Genomic DNA, 20,798 nt, shown 5'->3' on the forward strand with positions numbered 1-20,798 from the left:
CAGACATGGACCCTGCCATTTCCCACTTCACATTTCCTTGCTGTGGCTGCTTGGTGGGTGGCATTGAGAAGGGACTGTCCCTTCTAGGCTAGTTCTTGTGACTCAGTGTGTGTTTTTTCGGTTGTTTGTTTTTCGAGGCCACCCCAGCGATGCTCAGGGCTTAATCTTGGCTCTGCATTCAGAGATCACTTTTGATAGGATTCAGGGGACCTGTGGGATGCCGGGAGATCAAACGCAGGTCAACAGCATGCAAGACAAGAGCCCTCTCCATTGGTCCCAGCACAAGCTTAAAAAAAAATTATTTATTTATTGATTGATTGGCTTTGGCAATTGGTTTTGGCACACCCAGCAGCACTCAGGGATTACTCCTGGCCCTGCACTCAGAAATTGTCCCTGGCAAGCAGGGGGACCACATGGGGATGTCGGGAATCAAACTGGGTTCCTCCCAGGTCGGCTGCATGCAAGGCAAATACCTTACCGCTGTGCTATATCTTTGGCCCCAACTCATGCTTTTTAACACGTATACATGTGGCAGAATTCACGTAGTCATGTTCCTATGGGGTGTAGGCCCCTGGAAAAGGAAGGAAGTAGAATGAATGAAGCGGAATGAATGAAGTCTAGCCCTCCTCCCATGGCACATGGGCAGTCTGGCTGCTGCCTCTGGCAGCCTTGAGTGTTCGTTTCCTGCAGGGAGGAAGGTGCAGAAGGGAGGAAGGAGACTGTACAATAAAACTCTGGGCCTCAGATCCACCCAAAGCCTCATAGATGCTGTCTGGGGTCTCTGTGACCCTTTGGGCCTGAAGAGGAGGAGGGGGCTGGTGTCCTGGATCATCCCCCAAGAGCCTGATGGGAGAAGCCCTGTCTCTGCCTTCCTGATCCCAGATATGCTCCTTGTGGAGACTCTCATCTGAGACAGTTCTAGTCTAGGATGGGACTCAGAATATGGTACTCTGCCTGGCTCTTTCTACTAGACAGAACTTCTCTTCCAAGAGGGGCAGGCAGGAGCCAGGGGTGAAGTGAGTGGCCAGAAGGCACTGCCATGGCTATCCTGCAGCTTGTATGCCCGGGGAGAAGTGAGGCAGGCAAGTCAGGCCATATGATCTTGGACCCAGGTGGACCCGGGCAATTAGCCACACAGAGACCCCCCACAGCCTGCCTCATACCCGCATGTGGGGGTGTGAGCCTGAAAGGGTGGAGGTGGGAGGGAGGAAGGGGCGAGGCCAGGGCAGGGCAGAGAGTTTGGACACGACTGCTGAGTTTGGGGCCAGGAAACGTGGGCTCTGATTTCCCTTCTCTGTGCCCTCCTTGGCTGCAGGCTCAAGGGCCTTTGTGCTCTGGGGAGAGGGTGTTGGCAGGTATCTACTACTGCTGGCTGTGCAGCTGGCAGGGGACACCCAAGCCATGAAAGCCGCAGGCTGGTATGTGTGCATGGGGGAGGCATGAGGACCCCCTGGAGGGCTGGCCCAGACTGACGCTGGAGGAGCTCCTGGCTGGAAACTTGGGGTGCTCCGGGGAACCCCTTTCAGTGCCTTTCTGAGAATAAAAATGGGTCCTGCATGCCACCTCTAGTGAGCTGAATCTTGCACAAAGGCAGAAATGGACATTCGTGTTGGCGTGACTGAACCTGCCTAATGGGCAGCAGTGACCAGGAGTTTCTGGGACATATTGGGTCATCGGGGAACATGGTACAGGGGAGTGGGGGTGTCTGTGTCCTTTCCTGGCTTCTGGCTTTTGCCCAGGTGCTGCTTGTGGAAACAGTGGTGCCAGTAGCAACCTATAGTCATGGATGGCCCAGTGGAGGAGCACATGCTGGCCTCAGACCCGACTGGACCCTCTTTGCCATGAATTCCTGGCTGTTTTCACGCAGGGCAACCCAACTTTCCACTGTGGGTGTGATGGTCTCGAGATCACTCTGCCAGGATTGGCAAATAGACAAAAGAAAAGACGCACCCGCCCTGCTGGCCCACACCCGCTTCCTGTGGGGCATCCCCTGTGGACCCACTGTAGCTCTTGGTGTGTGTGTGTGTGTGTGTGTGTGTGTGTGTAGGGCGAGGACCATGTGGGCGAGTGACTGAGGCCTCTGAGCAGGGAGGGAGGCAGCCAGAAGAAGGGGCTTGTGACTCTTCCAGACTATAGCCAGGACATGGGGGCACTAGGTCTGATGGAGAGTTTCAGGCCCCCTGGCTGCCTCCTACCCAGGTGAGGGTAGCTGGACCTGAAAATGGGGCGGCCAGGATTTCTGGGTGGATGTGGAATGAGGGAGTAGGAGAGAGGGCCGGGGAAGTGAAGGCTGGTGCGAACTCTCTAGAACCCCTCTCCCCAGAGCTGGGCTAGGCAGGCTCAGAAGCTCACTAGTGGCTCAGGGGGCCTCTGAATTCCAGAAAAGAGGGAATCAGGACCCTTAACTAAGACCCAGAGCTGCCCGTGGAGCAGCAGATTGTGGAGCACAAGGCAGAGGAATCAAGGGCTCCTGGGTGCTCCTGGGTAGGGCTGGAGATCAGGGGAGTATCCATGGGATAGAGCCAGGGAGAGGCATGAGGAGTTGGTTGTTAGCAGGTCCCTGTGCCTTCATCCAGGGCTGGGTGCCTGGCATTGGGCTTTCCCATGTACTTCCTGCATTGCCATCCCTGGCACGCACAGGGCTATTTTGAAATTCTGCAGTTGGAACCATCCTGGAGGAGAGCACAGAGGAGTCAGGGAAGCCCTTCCTGGGAGTAATCAGGGATGATATCCTGGAGGAGATGATACTGACTTGAAGGTAAATTGACAGTATAGGGGACAAGAGAGAGAGGAAACTTCCCTTGGATAGGTGGGTTGGAAGGAAGGTGAGAAGTCCAGCTGGGCTCACGAACTAGACCTGATGATACCTGAGGTCATTAAATTAAATTCTTCTCCCCAGGCCTAGGGATGTGTTTCTGAGTAGGGCAGGGACGTGCCAGACCTGTGAAGTTGATCTCTGGCACCCATGTGTGTGGTGGAGGTGGGACGAGATGGACAAGACAGCAGACAGGAGGCTGGGGCAGGATAGGGAAACTGAGGCAGGAGTTTGAGCACATCTAAAGGGAGGAAGAGCTGGAGTGGGGAGCAGGTGGGCATCTGTCCACTCCAGACCTCCTTCTTCAGGCCCATCATTCTTGGGGTAACACACCATTGTCCTTGTGCAAGACTGGGTGGCTGAGACACCCTGTTGTTTTGTCCCATTCTGGTGGCTATGAGGGATGGCTCCTTCCTGCGGCCTCAGTGACTTCACCCCTGGCTCTGACCACCTGTCTCCTTCCCCTGCAAGCAGGTTGGGATGGAGGCAGGGACATTGGGTGCAGGGCCAGGGAGCACTACTTGTGTGCATGTGTGTGCATGTATGGGTTTGTGTGTGCGTCTGTGTGTGGCTGTGTGTATGCACTGCATGATGGAGAAGTCAGTGGACACTGACTGTGTTTGCATCTTTGCCCATGTGGAGGGGCCATGGACCACACTTATGTATCCATGGCTTCTGGGCAGACCTGCTGGCCTCAGGCTTTCTCCCAGTGGGGACCCCCTTAGGGGCCCAGATGCTCAGGGAGGAGGGGTCTGTGGAGGATACTAGATGGGGCAGCTCTGGCCTGTCTTTTTTTTAATTTTTAATTTTTAATTATGAGAACAATGATGCAAAGAGGACAAGGTAAAGTTACAGTGAAAGGACAATCACCCATAAACAGAGTTCTCAAGAAATCCCCTTGCTGACGCCTAAATATTGAACTTACAGTCAAAAAAACATTAAGAAAAATAAGGCAGAACCCATGTACAATTACTTTGTCCACAAGTCCCCAGATTGTAGGACATTATAACATTTCTTAGCAGTACACAAAGCAACCTAAAGCCATGACATTTATGTGACTCCTTAACTTTGAAGGCATAGTATTTTTATGTATTCATGCACATACATATTAGTTTAAGTTAACATCAAAAGTTTAAGAGGTTTTTTTTTAAGGGTTAGTCAGAAGGGCACAGTAAAAACGGTGTTAGAGTGGCAAATATTGTTTGCATAGGCCCACCAAAATATGGGGGTCATAGAAAGTAATAGCCTTGGTCTAAATACAAGGAGACCACTACCCCTGAAGTTTCCTGGCATAAGACCAACTCTAGGCTCCAGGCAAACTAGTTTATTCAATCCAAGTCATTGTCTGTAGTGCCAATACAGTTTTATTTTTCACACAGTCCTATTGTTGGCATCAGGTTTCTGTATTAAAGATTCTGGAATCTGCACATCCTACATTGAAGTCAGGCTGGTGTGGAGTATCCTCTAGTTTCACCTCACAATTAAGGGGCAATACAGCAAGCCCTGTCCAGTAAGCAGGTCATTGTTCTTGTTAAGTCTTCTGGCCTATCTTTAGCCCTGACCCTCGGCCTCTCTGTCTTGCTGGGGGCCGAGACTGGGACTGTGGAGATGTGGACTCATCCGGAATGGGGAGACATTTCTTGCTCAGCCTCCCAGCTGAGTTTGGACCCCAGGATGCTGCGTGGACAGAACCGGGTAGAGAGCTGAAATTCCCTCCAAGAGCGGTTTGGGGCGGGCCTCTGAGAAAGCAGGCTTGAGCCAAGAGCTTTGAGCTACAGATCAGGGTCCTGATGCAGACAGACAAGGAGCTTGCATTCAGGCAGCTCAGAGGACTGTCTTCACAGTACCCAACACCCTGAGGCACAAGCAACAAGAACCTTCTAGATCCCTTCTAGAGACACCCCTTGCACCCTGCTGGCTTGAAGGCAGAGCCCCAAGCCTCTCTGGGGGCCGGGAGCAAGGCGGCAGTGTTACCGTCTGATGCTTATCTGCTCCCCCCGATTTCTGGCGTCAGTGACTTGCTGGGCTCCAGTGTCTGATTATGGGGTTCCTGGCTCTATTCCTGGCTTTGTTCCTCTGTGTACAGGGACCCCCGTGGGCTTGGTTAACTTCCTAGCTGATAAAGGGATGCTTGGCATCACCCAGTTCCGTACATGAGGCCTCCTCTCTCCCCTGCCTCTCCGGATGCTGGATGCAATTTGTCTCCTGTTTTGTCCAGCTTTCTCAACTGCCTTCTCTGTGGGGGTGTTGGGGTGGGACCCAGGGGTATACAGCACCCCTGAGCCATAGTCCCAACTCTTTAAACATTTTTACCAAGGGGACTTTTGATCACGGGCACTGGGAGAAACCAGGGCCCCTTTATCTAATGCAGCCCTGCCCATAAGGTCATATAGCAGCTACCGGCCACTCATCCTCTGCTCCCTCTGCACCAGGGCGTGTGTGTGTGTGTGTGTGTGTGTGTGTGTGTGTGTGTGTGTGTGTGTGTGTGTGTTTGGGGGGCTGTGTTCTCCTTAGAATGGAAGGTTCCAGGAATCTGGGGGAGGGCTTAAGTTCCTCAATGCAGCTCCATGGACAGTTCTCAGGGTCACTGTTGGTCAGAAGAGAATTTGAACAGGGCAATTGTTCTTTGTCATTTTCTTGATCCCTCTGTCAGCCTGAATCTCCCCTCCTTGTGTGTGTGTGTGTGTGTGTGTGTGTGTGTGTGTGTGTGTTTTGAGTCATACCTGGTGTCGCTCAGGGGTTACTCCTGAGGATGCTGGGATTTGAACCACCGTCCATCCTGCTGCGTGCAAGGCAGACACCCTGCCGCTGTGCTATCTCTCTGGTCCCTGAATCTCCCCTCCTGATGCATGGGTCCTGCTAGTCCCCTGGCAGGTCACTGCACCTACAACTTTCCTGGAATCCCTTCTCCCTTTGCTGGCCTGTGTCTGTTTGGGCTGGGCCAGGCTGGGGGTTACCCCTGATTCTAAGTGAATGTCTAATCCCCCTTCTCATGGGGGGTCTGGGGAGAGGGAAAGTGGCTTAGGCCAGGGGTGAGATCCCCAGCCGGGGTGTGTGTGGGATGCTAGGTGGGTATCCCCTGCCCCCTGCGTGATTTCTTCTGCTTATGGCTTAGCCCACAGTTTGGAGACCTCTATGTGCATCCATCTTCCATCTCCCACTGTCCTGGTCCTCATCTTCTCCTAGATTCAGGTCAGATCCCAGGGAAGAGCAATGATTGGCCCACTGCATATCAGACACAGCCGTGCTGAGCCAATGGGACGAAGCCAGAGGTGGAACCCCCTCCGCCCGGTGTTTCCAGGTTTCTGGTTAACCTCTAAGACTGGGCTTGTACTGACTAAGTTTTCTATCTTCAGACACTGGCATTCCTGGGGCCAAGTAGGCCACCATTTAGCAAAGCTTCTATTTTTGCTCTCTCCTCACACTTGCCAGGACTGTGCTAGTTACAGGTGATAGAAAACCAAAAATAGTCATAGAATTAACAAGTAAAGAATTGACTTCAGGTGTGGCTACATCCAGGGACTTGGCAGATACCCCAGTGTTTATGTTTTCCATGTTGTCTTCTTCCCAGGTTGGCTCTGCCCTGTGGCCCTGGTGGGGGGCAACTTTTCAGGCTCACTCCATTGAACTCAGTAGTCCTATAGCCAGGGAGTCCCCCTTTTATAGTAGTTTTAGGGTAGGTTTATACAATTGTTTTTGTGACTCTCCCAATTGGCCTTTATGCAGTGGGGGAGGAGGCTTCTCACTGGCCAGTTGGCAGTTCATGTCACTGGGTAGGGAAGGGTTTCCCAGAAGAAAATTGGGGTTCTCTTCTCTGGGCACAGGGATCCCCAAAGCATCCCCGACTTCCTCAATCTAATCTGCATGTTTTCTTCTACATCTCACACACGAATCCCCCGGAAAAAATAATGTGGTTGCTCTTGGCTAAGAGATGGCAGCTCTTCCACAATTTGAGTCAGTTCAGATGGAAGTGGGGACTCAGAGAGATTGGGGTGGGGCTGGGGAGGGGGCTGCGTGGCCCTAACCCCCACCCCTCTGCACGTGCTGAATCTCTAATGGAAACCTCATCTTTTTCGTGAGCCCTGAAGACTCAGTTGCTCCGTGTCCAGAACATAGGAAGGTCAGAAGAGGCAGCCAGAAAACACCGAGAGGAAGTTTTCCAGTCGGGGCAATGCTGGATAGGGCTTTGAGGAATGAAGAGGAGTCTGCTCAGGGGAAGAAGAGTGGGTGTGGCAGAGGGAACAAAGCCATGGGCAGACAAGACATGAGGATCTGGGAAAGATGTAAAGTAGCCGAAGCCGGAAGTGGCTTAACAGTAAACATGTGTGGTGCCTGCTGTCTTCCAGCATGTGCCAGGCTCTGCTGGCCTCAAGTCCTGGAGGTACCCTGGTCCCTGATGGGGCTGAAGACCTGGGATCTGCTCTGCGTCTGGTAGCTGGGGATGGGGCCTAAGGCTCTGCTGTGGTCCAAGCCAGACCCCACTATTCACTACTCATTGGCCATGCTCTTGGCAGCCCAGAGAAATTCCTAAGTTTCAGGGCCATGCAAAGACATGAAGGCATTGGCACAGCAGAGCCCAAGGGAGTCCCATTTTCTCCAGCCCCTCTAGCCAGAGGTCCACAGCCCGCTTCCCTGGAAGGCTCCTCCTTCCAGATGTTCAGCTGCTTGGTTGGACCCAGCCCTAGGCCCGTCCCCCTTCCCTGTCATTTCGTCAGCCTGTCCACCCATCCACCTGGCTCTTGGGATTTGCCACTCTCTACTGTCCCTGAGGCAACAGGGACTCAGCTGAAAAAGAGGTCCGGGAGTGCAGGGGTGGGGAAGAAGTGGGTCCCAGTGGGATTCCAGGCTCAGTCATCCCCTTGCCAGGTGACTCAGGCATCATGCTCCTGGGAAAGTCCTCGGATGCCATCACATTCCAAGTCCTGGATCCAGAGAGCTGATGCGGATCTGTCCCACCTCTCTGCCCTGCTTCAGTGACAGTCCAGGCAGAGGGCTGGTGGCATATGTCAAGGCAGGTGCTAGTTCCAGAGGGGACAAACTCTCTCTCTCTCTCTCTCTCTCTCTCTCTCTCTCTCTCTCTCTCTCCCTCTCTCTCTCTTTTGGTTTTTGTTTTTTGGGTCATATCCAGCAGTGCTCAGGGGTTACTCCTGGCTCTACGCTCAGAAATTGCTCCCAGCAGGCTCGGGAGACCATCTGGGATGCCGGGATTCGAACCACCCACCTTCTGCATGCAAGGCAAACACTATCTCTCTAACCCCCAACAAACACTGTCTCTAAGTGTGCAGGACAGGGTGGAAATGAGCACTCTTCCCATTAGTGAAGAGGAGGGGAACTCGATCCTGGCAGAGAGCAGAAAGTGCTCACTGGGCCTAGGAAGGTGGCAGGGCCCCAATGGGCCTGATGGTGGAGGGTGAGCAGAGAGGCAGGAGGGAAGCAACATGGGGGATGACAGGGTCAGGGAGAGGGGAATAGGAAGGGTGTTAGGGAGCCTGATCCACCATTCTGGGGGTATGGAGAAGGGGTGGAGCCTGCATGTGAACACCTCACTTCACACCCTTCATATGCACACGCACACTTCATGACACAGCCCTCACACATCCATTCTCACACACATACACCTGAAATAGGCCTTACGCACAATTGCACAGGCCCCTCATGCAGACCTCACACACCTCACGTATGCCCCTCTACACATTTCATCTACATTTCACATGCTCACACGCACCTCATACAGACCTCAGCGCAGCTCACAATCATATACACTTCACACATGTGCAGACATGGAAGTACATGTATGCATCCGCATCCTTCTAGTCCCCCACAGAGACCTTCACACCCCTATGCTCTTACTCTGCCTGCCACCCCTGCACCCCCATATTCCCCAACTCCAGTCTGAGGCAGATGTTTGCTTTCTCTAGAACATACCTCTTGGGCCAAAAGAAGAGATTCCCCAAGGCCCGAGTGTAGTGGGACTTCGCTGGCTCCTCTCCTCAGGTCCTGCCCTCAAAACAGTTGGTCTATGTTGTTCTCATTTTAGGGGGGGTCTTCCAGGACTTGGGACTCAACTCCAGATACTGCATGAGCTAATTCATAACCCCCCAGAACTGTTGCTGTGCCTGGAATTCTCCTGTGTTCCTTTGGGGGGGGAGACCCCAAAATGCCCAAAAGATAGAGTATTCTGTAGGGAAGGAGCCTGCTTGGTGGGGGTCCTCTCCACGGAGCTCAAGCCAACTATCTTCCCTCTTCTTATACTCCGGGGACTGACCCCAGGGGCTCACTGGGGGGTGTGTTGCACTTCTGTGCCATTCTCTGCCACTGCGTAATGGCTTTATCTGAAGGAGACACTTCCCTTTCTCACGACATTTAGTCACAGTGCGTCACAGCATGTTACGTCTCCTGCGAAGGTCTTGCCCAAATTTTCTGTCGGAATGCTCTGAGTTATTTTCATAGAGGCCTCTTCAGCCAATTTTGAGGCCTCTGGCCTGACCCTGCTCAGCCCTCAGAGGTGGGCCTGATAGTCCAGTGCTGGAACTCAGAAATATGGGGGTCACCAGAGTTGTCCCTAGCATACCTGGGGCGGCGGGTTGCTACCAGAGCTATACCTGGAGATGCTTCACGTATCTTGTGGTACAAAGGACTGAACTTGGGGCCTCACACATTCGGGGCCTGCGACTCCCTCCTCTCTCCCTCACCCCTCACACTGATTTTAAAAGTATTGAACTGCCCTCACATTCCCGAGGTAAGTCTACTGGGGTTCCGTGGATTAGAATCCCTGGAACAGTCTCTGGATCCAATTTTCTATTTATTCAGGACTTGGCAGTTACAGTTGTGAGTGAAGCTGCCCGTTCTTGGCTCCCTGGTTATGTTTGTGTCTGCTTTTGATATTAGGATTTCTCCAGCCTCTCGGTGAGAGGAGGGGCCCTTTCTTTTTGCTCGGCCCCACAAGGTCTTGTTTCCATTAGGAGGGAAACTGTTGTCAGCCTCGGCTGTCCCTGGACTCAGATGAGCCGCCTGGGGAGCTTTGCACGCCTTGTGCACCGCATGCCGTGAGGTCGGCAAAGCTGCTCTTGGGGCTGGGAGAGGAAGGCAGAAGCCAGAGCCTCCAGTCATGAGGCTGGAGGTGCCTCAGCTGGACTTCGGGCAAGTGAGCCTGCCTCACTCTGGGGCCCAGGCCTGTACTCCTCCATCCAGCCCAGCTGGCCTGTGGGTGAACCATTGCCTTGTCTGGGCTTTCCCTAGCAATGATGGCCATGAGAACTTTCCTAGCTGCCCTTGTCTAATCACTGAGCACCTCTGCACCACCCATGTGTCTCCTTGTCTGCTGATCCATTTACTACCCAGGCCCCCTTTCTTTTCAGCCATGAGCTGCTTTGTTGAGACACGCATCCCTCAGCCCATTTTCCTCTCTGCCAGCCCTCCAGCTGCTCCCCCATCTCTCCAGTTATCTACCTCCCCATCCATGATGTCTCTCCATAGGCTCCTTATTCTCACCTATCTGCCCAACCTCAATTTGTTCATGTTTGTCAATCAGAACACTGGCATGGAATTCCATTCCAGCCATCTAGCCATCCATCTCTCTACCTTTCCCAGCTACTGAATCTACCTTCCCATCTATGTATCTTGAATATGCTACCTGTCCATCCATATACCAGTTATCTATACATCTATCCACTCACCTATCCATTCATCCACCCATGCATCTATCTACCCAAATACCCATCCATCCATCCACCTGTTCATCCATCATCCATTCACCCATCCATCCATCCATCCACCCATCATCTACTCACTCACCCATCCACTTTCCCACCCACCCACCTACCCACTCACCCACCCATCCATCCATCTATCCACCCATCTATACATCCATCCATCTATCCATCATCCATCCACTCACCCACCCACCCATCCATCCATTCATCTACCCACCCACCATACATCCATCCACCCATCCATCCATCCACTCACCCACCCATCCACTCTCCCACCCACCCACCCATCCATCCATCTATTCATCCATCCATCCATGCACCCACCCATCCATCCATCCATGTACCTACCCATCCATCCATTTATCCATTCAGCCACCCATTAATCCACTCATTCATCCATCCATCTATTCATCCACCCACCCATCCATCCATCTATCTGTTCATCCATCCATCCATGCATCCATCCATCCACCTCACCCATCCATCTCACCCATCCATTCATTCATTTCCATCTACTCACCCACCTACCCATCCATCCACTCACCAACATACATATCTACTATCCATCCACCCATCATCAACCCACCCCTCCTCCATCCATATCCACTGACCCATGAACTCACCTATCCATCCATCCATCCATCCATCCATCCATCCATCCATCCATCATCCAGCCACTCCATCCACACATCCACCCACCAATCTTAGGAGTTGGCTTTGAAGTGGGGGGTAGGATTTGGGTATGTAGGGATTGAGGAAGGAGGCACCCTGCTTTGGGATAGTGACATCCATGAGATAAGGATTGGGAGGTAGAGTCTTCCAGCTGAGCAATCATTAGGTGTGTTGAGGGCAACTGAGAGGTGATGGATTTGGAAAGATAGGTGAAGGCTGGAGGGTTAGAGGCCATGTGTCTCCTTAGGAATTCCACTTTATCCTTAGACTAGGGGTCTTCAACCAGGGCTGACAAGGGCATCGATGAATATGAGTTCCTTAAAATGATATACAATAGCTTTCATTTCTTTGCTTTTTAGACTCTCGCAAGCGACAGAAAAATCTGGTCCTAGTTAGCTTAAGCAAAACGTGTTTGAGTCATTGCAGAGTTCACGTTTCCATTTCGCTTCAGGCTTGGCTGGATCCAGGTGCTCAAAGGTGCTCATCGTTTCCCTTTTTCATTATTATTTTGGAGTTGGCTTCAGCCTCAGTCTCTACCTGATGACAAGGGGACTTCTGGCACCTTCTGTGATTAAATCATCTCATGAATTACCGCAAGAAAGAGGCCGTTTGCCCAAATCCTGTCTGACTTGGGTCTCAGGGGTTCCATTCTGGAGTGAGGCGTTGTTGTGAGAGCAACGAGACACTCTGCCTGGAATCGGTGTTGTGGCGTGGACCCTGGCATATAGCAGGGTCCCCTGGAGGATGCTTCCAGACCCCAGCCTGTGTGTGTCCTTTGAACAGTGCTCACGAGTTCCTGTTCTGCTGGAGAGGACAGCTTACAACCCCCCTGATTCTTCTATAAGCCTGGTGATGAGAGAGCCAGCCACTGGGGACTTGGGTGGACTGGAAAGCAATGCAAGGCAGGCCATGGGAGAGCTGGTGGAGATCACAATGAGTTTGATCAGTATGTAGAGCTAGAAGGGACAGTCCAGGTGGGGGATAGCTGAGCTCAGCTTTGGCTGCAGGCAGGCCCATTTCTCACCGCCCCACCCTGGGCCGTTTCCTCTTCCAGGAGAAGGAAAATATCAGCCCTTCCTGCTGCCAAAAGCAACATTTTCTTTTCTCAAAGGTTGATTAGCGTTCCTGGACATTCATCTTGCTTGTTTTTCACCTGCCCACGTGGCTAATGAGATTAGCAATGATAGATGCAATTCAGCTGCCCCCAGATTGAAGAGGCTTTTTGTCCTATTCATTTCCCCACCTTCCCCTTCACTCCCCACCTCGACCCATCTAGGGAGGAGACGGAAGAGAGAAGTCAAACGACCTGGCCGGTCCTCTGGAAAGAGGACTCTCCCCGCCTTTCACATGAGTTCACCCTGCCCTCTATCAGGGCCTGCGAGCATGTGAGGTTACGGGGCTGCTGTGACATTTCCTGTAAGTCACCTGCATGGCTGAGCTATGCACCCAGGCCTTACCTGACCTGCTGTTTCTGAATCTGTACCCAGCACCCAGCATTTCCTTTCCTCCCAAGCACCCAGGCTTTGCTCGACTATTTCTGGGCCTGCACCTGCTCCCCACCCTCATCACCTCGGGTCTGGAGTTCTCCCTGCATGGCCACACTTGGCTGCTCACACTGGATTCAGTGGTGATGATGGCTGCTCATGAGGAGGGGAGGGAAATGGGGCTGTGAAGGCGGAAGCCGCCCTTGATTGCTTTTTGTCTTTTTGGTTAATTGGTGGTGACTTTTCCATCCTGCTCCTCCTTTCCACCTCTCTGGCCCCTGTTTCCTTCTCCCTGGCACTTGGTCTCTGATGGTGAAGAAACATGGACTGAGGAATGTCTGGGCTCCCCATTGATCAGTTGGGGATCCCCTATATGGCCATATAGTGGACACCCCTGTTCTTTGTCCATCTACCCACCATCAACTTTTCCTTTCTTTCTTTCTTTCTTTCTTTCTTTCTTTCTTTCTTTCTTTCTTTCTTTCTTTTCTTTCTTTCTTTCTTTCTTCTTTCTTTCTTCTTTCTTCTCTTTCTTTCTTTCTTTCTTTCTTTCTTTCTTTCTTTCTTCTCTTTCTTTCTCTCTTTCTTTCTCTCTTTCTTTCTCTTTCTTTCTCTCCTCTTTCTTTCTTTCTTTCTTTCTTTCTTTCTTTCTTTCTTTCTTTCTTTCTTTCTTTCTTTCTTTCTTTCTTTCTTTCTTTCTTTCTTTCTTTCTTTCTGTCTTTCTCTCTGTCTCTCTCTCTTTCTTTTTTTTTTGGTTTTTGGGCCACACCCGGTGACGCTCAGGGGTTACTCCTGGCTATGCGTTCAGAAGTCGCTCCTGGCTTGGGGGACCATATGGGACGCCGGGGGATCGAACCGCGGTCCGTCTCCTAGGCTAGCGCAGGTAAGGCAGGCACCTACCTCGAGCGCCACCGCCCGGCCCCTCTCTCACTTTCTTTCTTTCTTTCTTTCTTTCTTTCTTTCTTTCTTCTCTTTCTTTCTTTCTTTTCTTTCTTTTTCTTTCTTTCTTTCTTTCTTTTTCTTTCTTTCTTTCTTTCTTTCTTCTTTCTTTCTTTCTTTCTTTCTTTTCTTTCTTTCTTCTTTCTTTCTTTCTTTCTTTCTTTCTTTTTCTTTCTTTCTTCTTTCTTCCTCTTCTCTTTTCTTTTTCTTTCTTTCTTTCTTTCTTTCTTTCTTTCTTTCTTTCTTTCTTTCTTTCTTTCTTTTCTTTCTTTCTTTCTTTCTTTCTTTCTTTCTTTCTTTCTTTCTTTCTTTCTTTCTTTCTTCTTTCTTTCTTTCTTTCTTTCTTTCTTTTTCTTTCTTTCTTTCTTTTTTTCTTTCTTTCTTTCTTTCTTTCTTTCTTTCTTTCTTTTTTCTTCTTTCTTTCTTTTTCTTTCTTCTTTCTTTTTTCTTTCTTTCTTTTCTTTCTTCTTTTCTTTCTTTTTTCTTTTCCTCTCTTTCTTTTTCGTTCTTTCTTCTTTCCTTCTCTAGCTTTTTCTTTCTTTCTTTTCTTTCTTTTTTTTTTTTTTGGGTCACACCCAGCAGTGTTCAGGGGTTACTCCTGGTCCTGCACTCAGAAATTGCTCCTGACAGGCTCAGGGGACCATATGGGATGCTAGGAATTGAACCAGGGTCAGTCCTGGATTGGCCATTTGCAAGGCAAATGCCCTACCACTGTGCTATCTCTGTGGCTCCCTCTCTTTTTCTTTCTCTCATTCTTTTTTCCCTTCATCCCTCCCTCCCTTTCTCTTCTTTTTTCCTGTCTCTCACATTTCCTTTCTTCCTTTCTTCCTCTCCACTCGTTTTTCCTTTCTCTCCTGTTTTTGGGCCATACCTGACAGTGCTCAGAGCTCACTCCTGGTGGTTTGAGGGACCATATGTGCTACTGGGAATGTAGCCTGGTGGGCATGTCCAAAGCAAGCACCCTGCCCACTGTACTATCTCTGTTGGCCCGCACCCCAACCTTATTAAACAAAGTAACCCCAGGGCTTAGCTTTTCAGGTGGCCTCTCCCTGGTTCTGTGCCTATGTTAGTGCCTATGGGTCCTTTGCAGCCTGATGGAAACAGCAGCTCTTCCTTTTAGCTCCATTTCCTGGGGCTCTGCTCCAAGCAGAGGGAGGCAGGATCTATCTCTTGAAAAATTCTTTTATGCTGGAACCTGTGTGGTGCTGGGATTCCATCCAGCCCTGGACTTGTTTCTACAGAGCATGTGCTCCTGCCCTCTGAGCCACTCCAGTCCCCTGATCTGTCCCTAGTGCTTCAGCTTCATGTCTCCTTCCCCATCTCTCCTCTTCAACTGTGCCTCTACTGTCCCCCAATCTCCTCTGTGTTCCTTACACGTCAACCATAGTATGCCACGTAGGATCCTGCCACAGGACATTTGCACATTTTCACATATCCCACTTTCTTGCACATTCACCACAATTTATGTGATCCCCAGAAGAAAAACCATCCCCAGGGAGAGACCCACTCTGATTGCTTTGGTCAGCCCTTGGACTTCATGTCACCATCATCTCCCTCTCCTATGGTATCAATCACATATGTCTTGTTATGTCATCCGGCAGCTCCAGCTCCAGTCCTTTTCCTGGTGACTGGCCTGCGGGCAGGTCATTTGTGGGTCTCTCTCGCTATCCACAAGCAGACGGTCAAGTCGCCAGAATTTGTTCGGTCATTTATTTTTTTAAGTCTAGGAATGCTGAAGAAAAAGTCTATGTTGATGGTAACAGTATTATCAGAGATCCCCCGCAAAAACTTACCAAATCATGCTGACTTGGAATACTCTAGTTTTAGGTGCCGGGAGGGGTACGCCTGCCCTCAAATGTCTGAGTGTCCCACCCTGCTTGTCAACTCTTGCTCAGCGTGCCCGAGGGAATGATCCCGAGCTGTGAAGCTGACCCACAGCTGCGATTCCTTCTGCCCTTGTGTGCCAAGAAGCAGTTTATTTTCCCTAGGGAACCTGATGACTTCCTCTTATCAGGCCCTGAGCAACCGGGCCAGCTTTTAATTTCCCTTTTGGCCTTGCAGCCAGGATGCCTCCCGGCCCAGGGGCCTCCTCCGTACTTGTTCTCATCTTCCGGGGTGGGTCCCCGATGAGCCCTGCCTATTATTCACTTTTTTGGTGGGGGGGGTTTGGGTCAAACCCGGTGATGCTCAGGGTTACTCCTGCTATGCACTGCGAAATTGCTCCTGACTTGGGGGACCATATGGGACCCTGGGGATCGACCCCGCAGTCTGTCCTGGGTCAGCTGCAGGCAAGGCAAATGCTCTAACCACTGCGCCATTGCTCCGGCCCCTGATTTTATTTCACTTTTGACTCATGCCTTAGCATAGTTTGGGGGGTGCTGATAGGCCCCACAACACTGGCCCAATGTGACCATATTATGCTTGGCCATGTAGCCCAGCAACCTACATGCAGTCACAGCATTGTGTGGACAGCACACGGTCATCTCCACAGGTTTATATTTCAGCCTCACTCTATGAGAAATATCGACTCCTCCTCTCACCCCTCTCACCTCTCCCAATCCTGCCTGCTTTTTTGAGTTTGGTCCCTTGGCTCTGACTGCTCTGGGCGTTTCATATAGGAATGAGATGCTCCTGTCCCTCAGTGTCCCTCCTCAGCTCCAGCAACCACTCTGACTTTCTGCCTCTCGGTGCAGGAGCTTTGTCTACTTCAGGCCCCATTTTTCCTTTCTTCCCTGAAATCTGTGTGCAAGGCTACGCTACTGTGAACATAAGGGCAAATTCTGTACTAGTTCAGCACTTTCTTTTTATCTGTCTTTTGTGGGGTGGGACAGGCCAGCTGCTGGTACGTAGAGAGCACTTGTGGCTCTGAACTCAGGGCACACTCTTGGCAGTGTGATGTGCTGTGGGGTGCTGAGGATCAAACCAAGATGGTTTGCATGCAAGACGAGCATCCTACCTACAACACTTTGTGACCTCTGATCCTGGTGTGTGTCCATGTGAGTGTGTGTGCGCATGTGCGTGCGTGTATGAACATGGCTCCATCTAGCTTCACCCCCACACTGGTTGCCTTTATTCTCCAGCTGGTCCAGCTGCTGCTGGACGCTAAGGCACACACTTAAGGCCCTTCTCCAGCTGGCCTGCTGGTCTGTAAACTTCCTCTGTTCTGGTGGTGGCAGGATGGGCACCAGGGGGGTGGTGGGACTCATCCTAAGGAAGTGTGTTGCATATTTATTTCCTTGTTGGCATCTCTAGCTATTAGCATGACCCAGGGCTTTGGTAAAAACCATCCTGATATAAGACATAGAAACTCTGGAGAGATGGAAACAAGATTCCAGCGAGTACCAGCACCCTTTGGGGTCACCCAGCTTATCTAGGAGTGCCAGTTAAAATGTCAGGCAAATGGGCATACATCTGTCCTTTCCCACCTCTCCCATTAGTGTCTGTTACTTGTTTCCTCCTGCTCTCCTGGTGTCTGGGCAGCCAACAGCTATGCCCGCTGGCATTGGGACCTTAAGCTTCTGGGGTTTTTGCCAAGCTGGGCCTTTCTGTTCCTCACTTCCTTCATCCCTCACTTAGCACTTGCTGCTTCCTAATTCCAGGTGGATGCCCTTTGCATTTAGCCCCTTGCAGGGCTGTTCCATGCTATGTAGGACCTAACTTCCCTCAGATGCCAGCATAATCACTCTGTCTGAATGCGTGTCTGCTTCTACCTCTTCTGGGCCCTGCTTCTGTCCTTCCATGTCTTCACACTGCCCAGAAACCAACCTGTGGACTCTGGGCTTAGGAGTCCCTCAGGAAGGGGGGGTCAGCCCAGAAAGATGGTATTGGGGCCCATCTTCATGGGGCTGAGGAACCTGCAGATTCTCTCAGGCTGCCTCATTGGTGCAGGCTCCAGCATACAGCTCTCATTTCCTGTGGGGCTGGCGCTCAGTCCCTGTCCCTCTGTGACCCCCGCCCTGTGCAGGTCTTTGTCCTGTGCTCGCTGCCTCTGTGCAGACAGAGGTGGGCAGTGCTCACAGGCCACAGAGAGTAGCTTGTCGCTCTGTCCAGCACCTGCTGCTACCCTTGTGTCAAAGGCTTGGAAGAAGGTTCTGTCTTTACTGACACTGAAAATCACACAGACCTGAAAGGCTTGAGGTGATGCATCTTGTCTATTTTACTTTGTTTTGAGTGATGCTCAGGGGTTATTCCTGTCTCTGGGATCACTCATGGTGGGGTTTGGGGGACCATATGGGGCACCAGGAATGGAATCTGGGCTGGTTGTATGCAAGGTAAGTGGTGAAGGGCACAGGCTTGGTCATTGTGTCAGTGCCTATGGGAACAGGGACTTTTGGGCAGATGGTGGTGGGAGGCTAAGAGAGGACAGCCTGTGGGTGGGAACGGCTGGGCAGCTCTTGAGGATTTTGCCCTGGGCCTTCAGGGAGCCAGCACACATGGGGACACGGTTTATGGGTGTCATTTGCTCTTATGTACACCCCCTACTCTCTGCCTTTGCAAGAAAGGGCAGGAGAGGAGCTGGGAAAGGCAGTGGGGAGGAGAGGCCGTGAGTGTGTGTGTGGGGGGAAGCTGAGCTGGGAGAGAGGACAAGACTGTGTGTGTGTGTGTGTGTGTGTGTGTGTGTGTCTTGGGGTGTCTAAGTGTGTTTGTATCTATGTTTGAGTATCTCTGTGTCTATGTGTGTCTGTGTGACTGAATGTGTCTCTGTGTCAGTGTGTCTACCTATGTTTCTATCTTCAGATGGCTATGTATGCATGAGTCTGTGTGACTGTCTTGGAGTGTCTGTGTGTGTGTCTGTTTTGGGATGTCTCTAGTTTAGAGGACTCATCACCTTTTGCTGAGGCAGCTGGGGAGGTTGGCAAGAACAAGAACAGCCCCTGTTGGCATTCTTTGTGGGGCAGGACTGGCTGTGCTAAGGCTGAGTATGTGTGTTTTGCCCCCCGTCTGCTGTGTTCTTTCCTGGCAGCCCTGGGTCTTGAGCTCCTGTGGACCCAGAGCTTTGGAGGGGTCTGGGGTGGGAACATGTGTGCACTGGGGGGGGGGGGACAGAGCCACAGGCAGTGGCTGTGCAGCTGTGGAAGGAGCATGGGATGAATTGGGGGAGGACCAGGTCCTGGGTACAGGGCATGACATGCATCTGGGCTGCATGTGTTGACTGCCTGGATCAGCGCCTCCCTGGCCCTCATCATAGCCCACACGGGCCCCTTCAGGCTGCTCTTCGATGGTGCTGTGACACCTGAGCAGGGGGCTGGGTGCCCCATTGGTGATTTGGGGGATATGACTCTTTCATCAAGCCCTGGGGACCAGGTGGCTCTAGGCCAGAACCTAGAACTGGAGCAGCCCCACATGCTTTCCCCCAACCTGCACTGGCAATCATCTAGTCTGTGTGTGTCTGCTGGGACACATGAACAAATGCCCTCATGCATGTGAGGAGGCCAGAGGCCATGTTTGTGTGTATCTGCTTGTGCGCAAGGGCTGTGGGCAGCACATATGCACTAACCTGTTTGTTCTCCCCTCCCTCTAGGACCTTGCAGGAGAAAGCACTGCAGACTGAAAATTGTGCCAGGCAGGTTGTGTGACCATGGTGCTGTTCTGGAGCTCTTGGCTGACCCTGGCACTGGCTCTGGGCCCGGTTGGCCAGGCGGTGGCACAGGGGCAGGACTGCACGGGCGTGGACTGCCCGCCTCTGGAGCACTGCATCGAGGAAGCGCTGGAGCCAGGCGCCTGCTGTGCCTCTTGCGTGCAACATGGCTGCCTGTGCGAGGGCTACCAATACTACGACTGTCTGCGTGGTGGGTTTGCACGCGGCCAGGTGCCCGCCGGCCAGTCCTACTTCGTGGACTTTGGCAGTACTGAATGCTCTTGCCCGCCGGGCGGTGGTAAGATCAGCTGCCAGTTCATGCTGTGCCCAGAGCTGCCGCCCAACTGCATCGAGCCCGTAGTGGCCGCCGACAGCTGCCCGCAGTGTCGTCGGGTGGGCTGCACGCACGCTGGTCGAAAGTATGCCGCTGGCCACACTGTGCATCTGCCCCCCTGCCAGGCCTGCCACTGCCCTGACAGCGGAGGAGAGCTTATCTGCTATCAGTTGCCCGGCTGCCAAGATGGCCCTGAGCCCATGCCCGCTGTTTCGCATGGGAACTTCTCAGACCCCGAGGAGGCCGACCCCGAGCAGCACTACGAAGACCCCTACAGCTACGACCAGGAGGTGGCTTTGGAGGGGGAGCTGCAGGAAGGCCCTGCTGCCCTGGGGGGCGAGCAGCACGCACCTTCTGCCGTCCAGGCCACCTCCTGGTCAGCTCTGCTCCTCAGGCCCACCGTGGCAGCTGCCCTGGGTCTCCTGGCCCCTGTGCAGATGAAAGCCAGGAGAGTGACGGAAGACAGCCTGGAGGACTTGCAGGAGCAGAGGGAGGATGGTCCAGCGCCGGAGGAGCTGGCTGTTGAGAACCCCCAGGATCTCCCCCTGTTGCCTACTGCAGCCCCTGACCCAGAGGAGATGGCGGAAGCCAGGGAGAGTCCTGAGGAGAATCTTATTCCAGATGCCCAGGCCACCTCCCACAGCGGCCGACCAGGGGGAGCGGAGCCCACGCAGGGCCCCAGGGTGGCCAGCTTCCCTGTGTCACATACCACCCTCAGCCCACCTGGGACCTCTGCCAAGCCCAGCACTACTGCTGCCCCGACCACACCACCCCAAGAGCCAGAGTGGGGCCCACCTGCTCAGGAAGTGCCTCCCAAGCTGCCTGTGTTGCCCCATTCTCCACCAGAGGAAGACATGGAGCCCAATTCCGTTCATTCCGTGCCCAGGGGCGATGCTGAAGGTGAGACCTTTTCCCGCTCTCCTTCTGCCTGTTCTTTCCACTCCTCACACCTCCAGGAGGGTCCCACAGTGAGTCGTTGGAGGCAGAAGTGGGCCCAGGCTAGAGACCATGAGGGAGGAGTGCCCAGGCTGTATTTGGGAAGGTTTCCTGAGAAAAGGGGTGTATAGGAACTCTGAAATTTCTTTTGGGGGCCACACCCAGTGATGCTCAGGGGTTACTCCTGGCTACGTGCACAGAAATCGCTCCTGGCTCGGGGGACCATATGGGATGTCGGGGGAATGAATCGAGGTTAGTCCGAGGTTAGCCGCATGCAAGGCAAATGCCCCACCGCTGCACCATCACTCTGGCCCTATGGAACTCTGGAATT

General features: G+C 52.4%; 1 protein-coding gene across 1 annotated transcript in view; it reads left to right on the forward strand.

Annotated features, from left to right (window-relative positions):
* The first annotated feature begins 19,197 nt into the window (after positions 1-19,197).
* FBLN2 (fibulin 2) overlaps positions 19,198-20,798 on the forward strand; it is a 36,314-nt gene continuing 34,713 nt past the window's right edge. The window contains exon 1 of the mRNA XM_049766099.1: positions 19,198-20,431. Within this exon, the coding sequence (XP_049622056.1) occupies positions 19,198-20,431 (1,234 nt within the window). The remainder of the gene's footprint in view (positions 20,432-20,798) is intronic.

This window comes from Suncus etruscus, chromosome 20 (genome assembly GCF_024139225.1).
Source record: "Suncus etruscus isolate mSunEtr1 chromosome 20, mSunEtr1.pri.cur, whole genome shotgun sequence".
NCBI classification, from domain to species: domain Eukaryota; kingdom Metazoa; phylum Chordata; class Mammalia; order Eulipotyphla; family Soricidae; genus Suncus; species Suncus etruscus.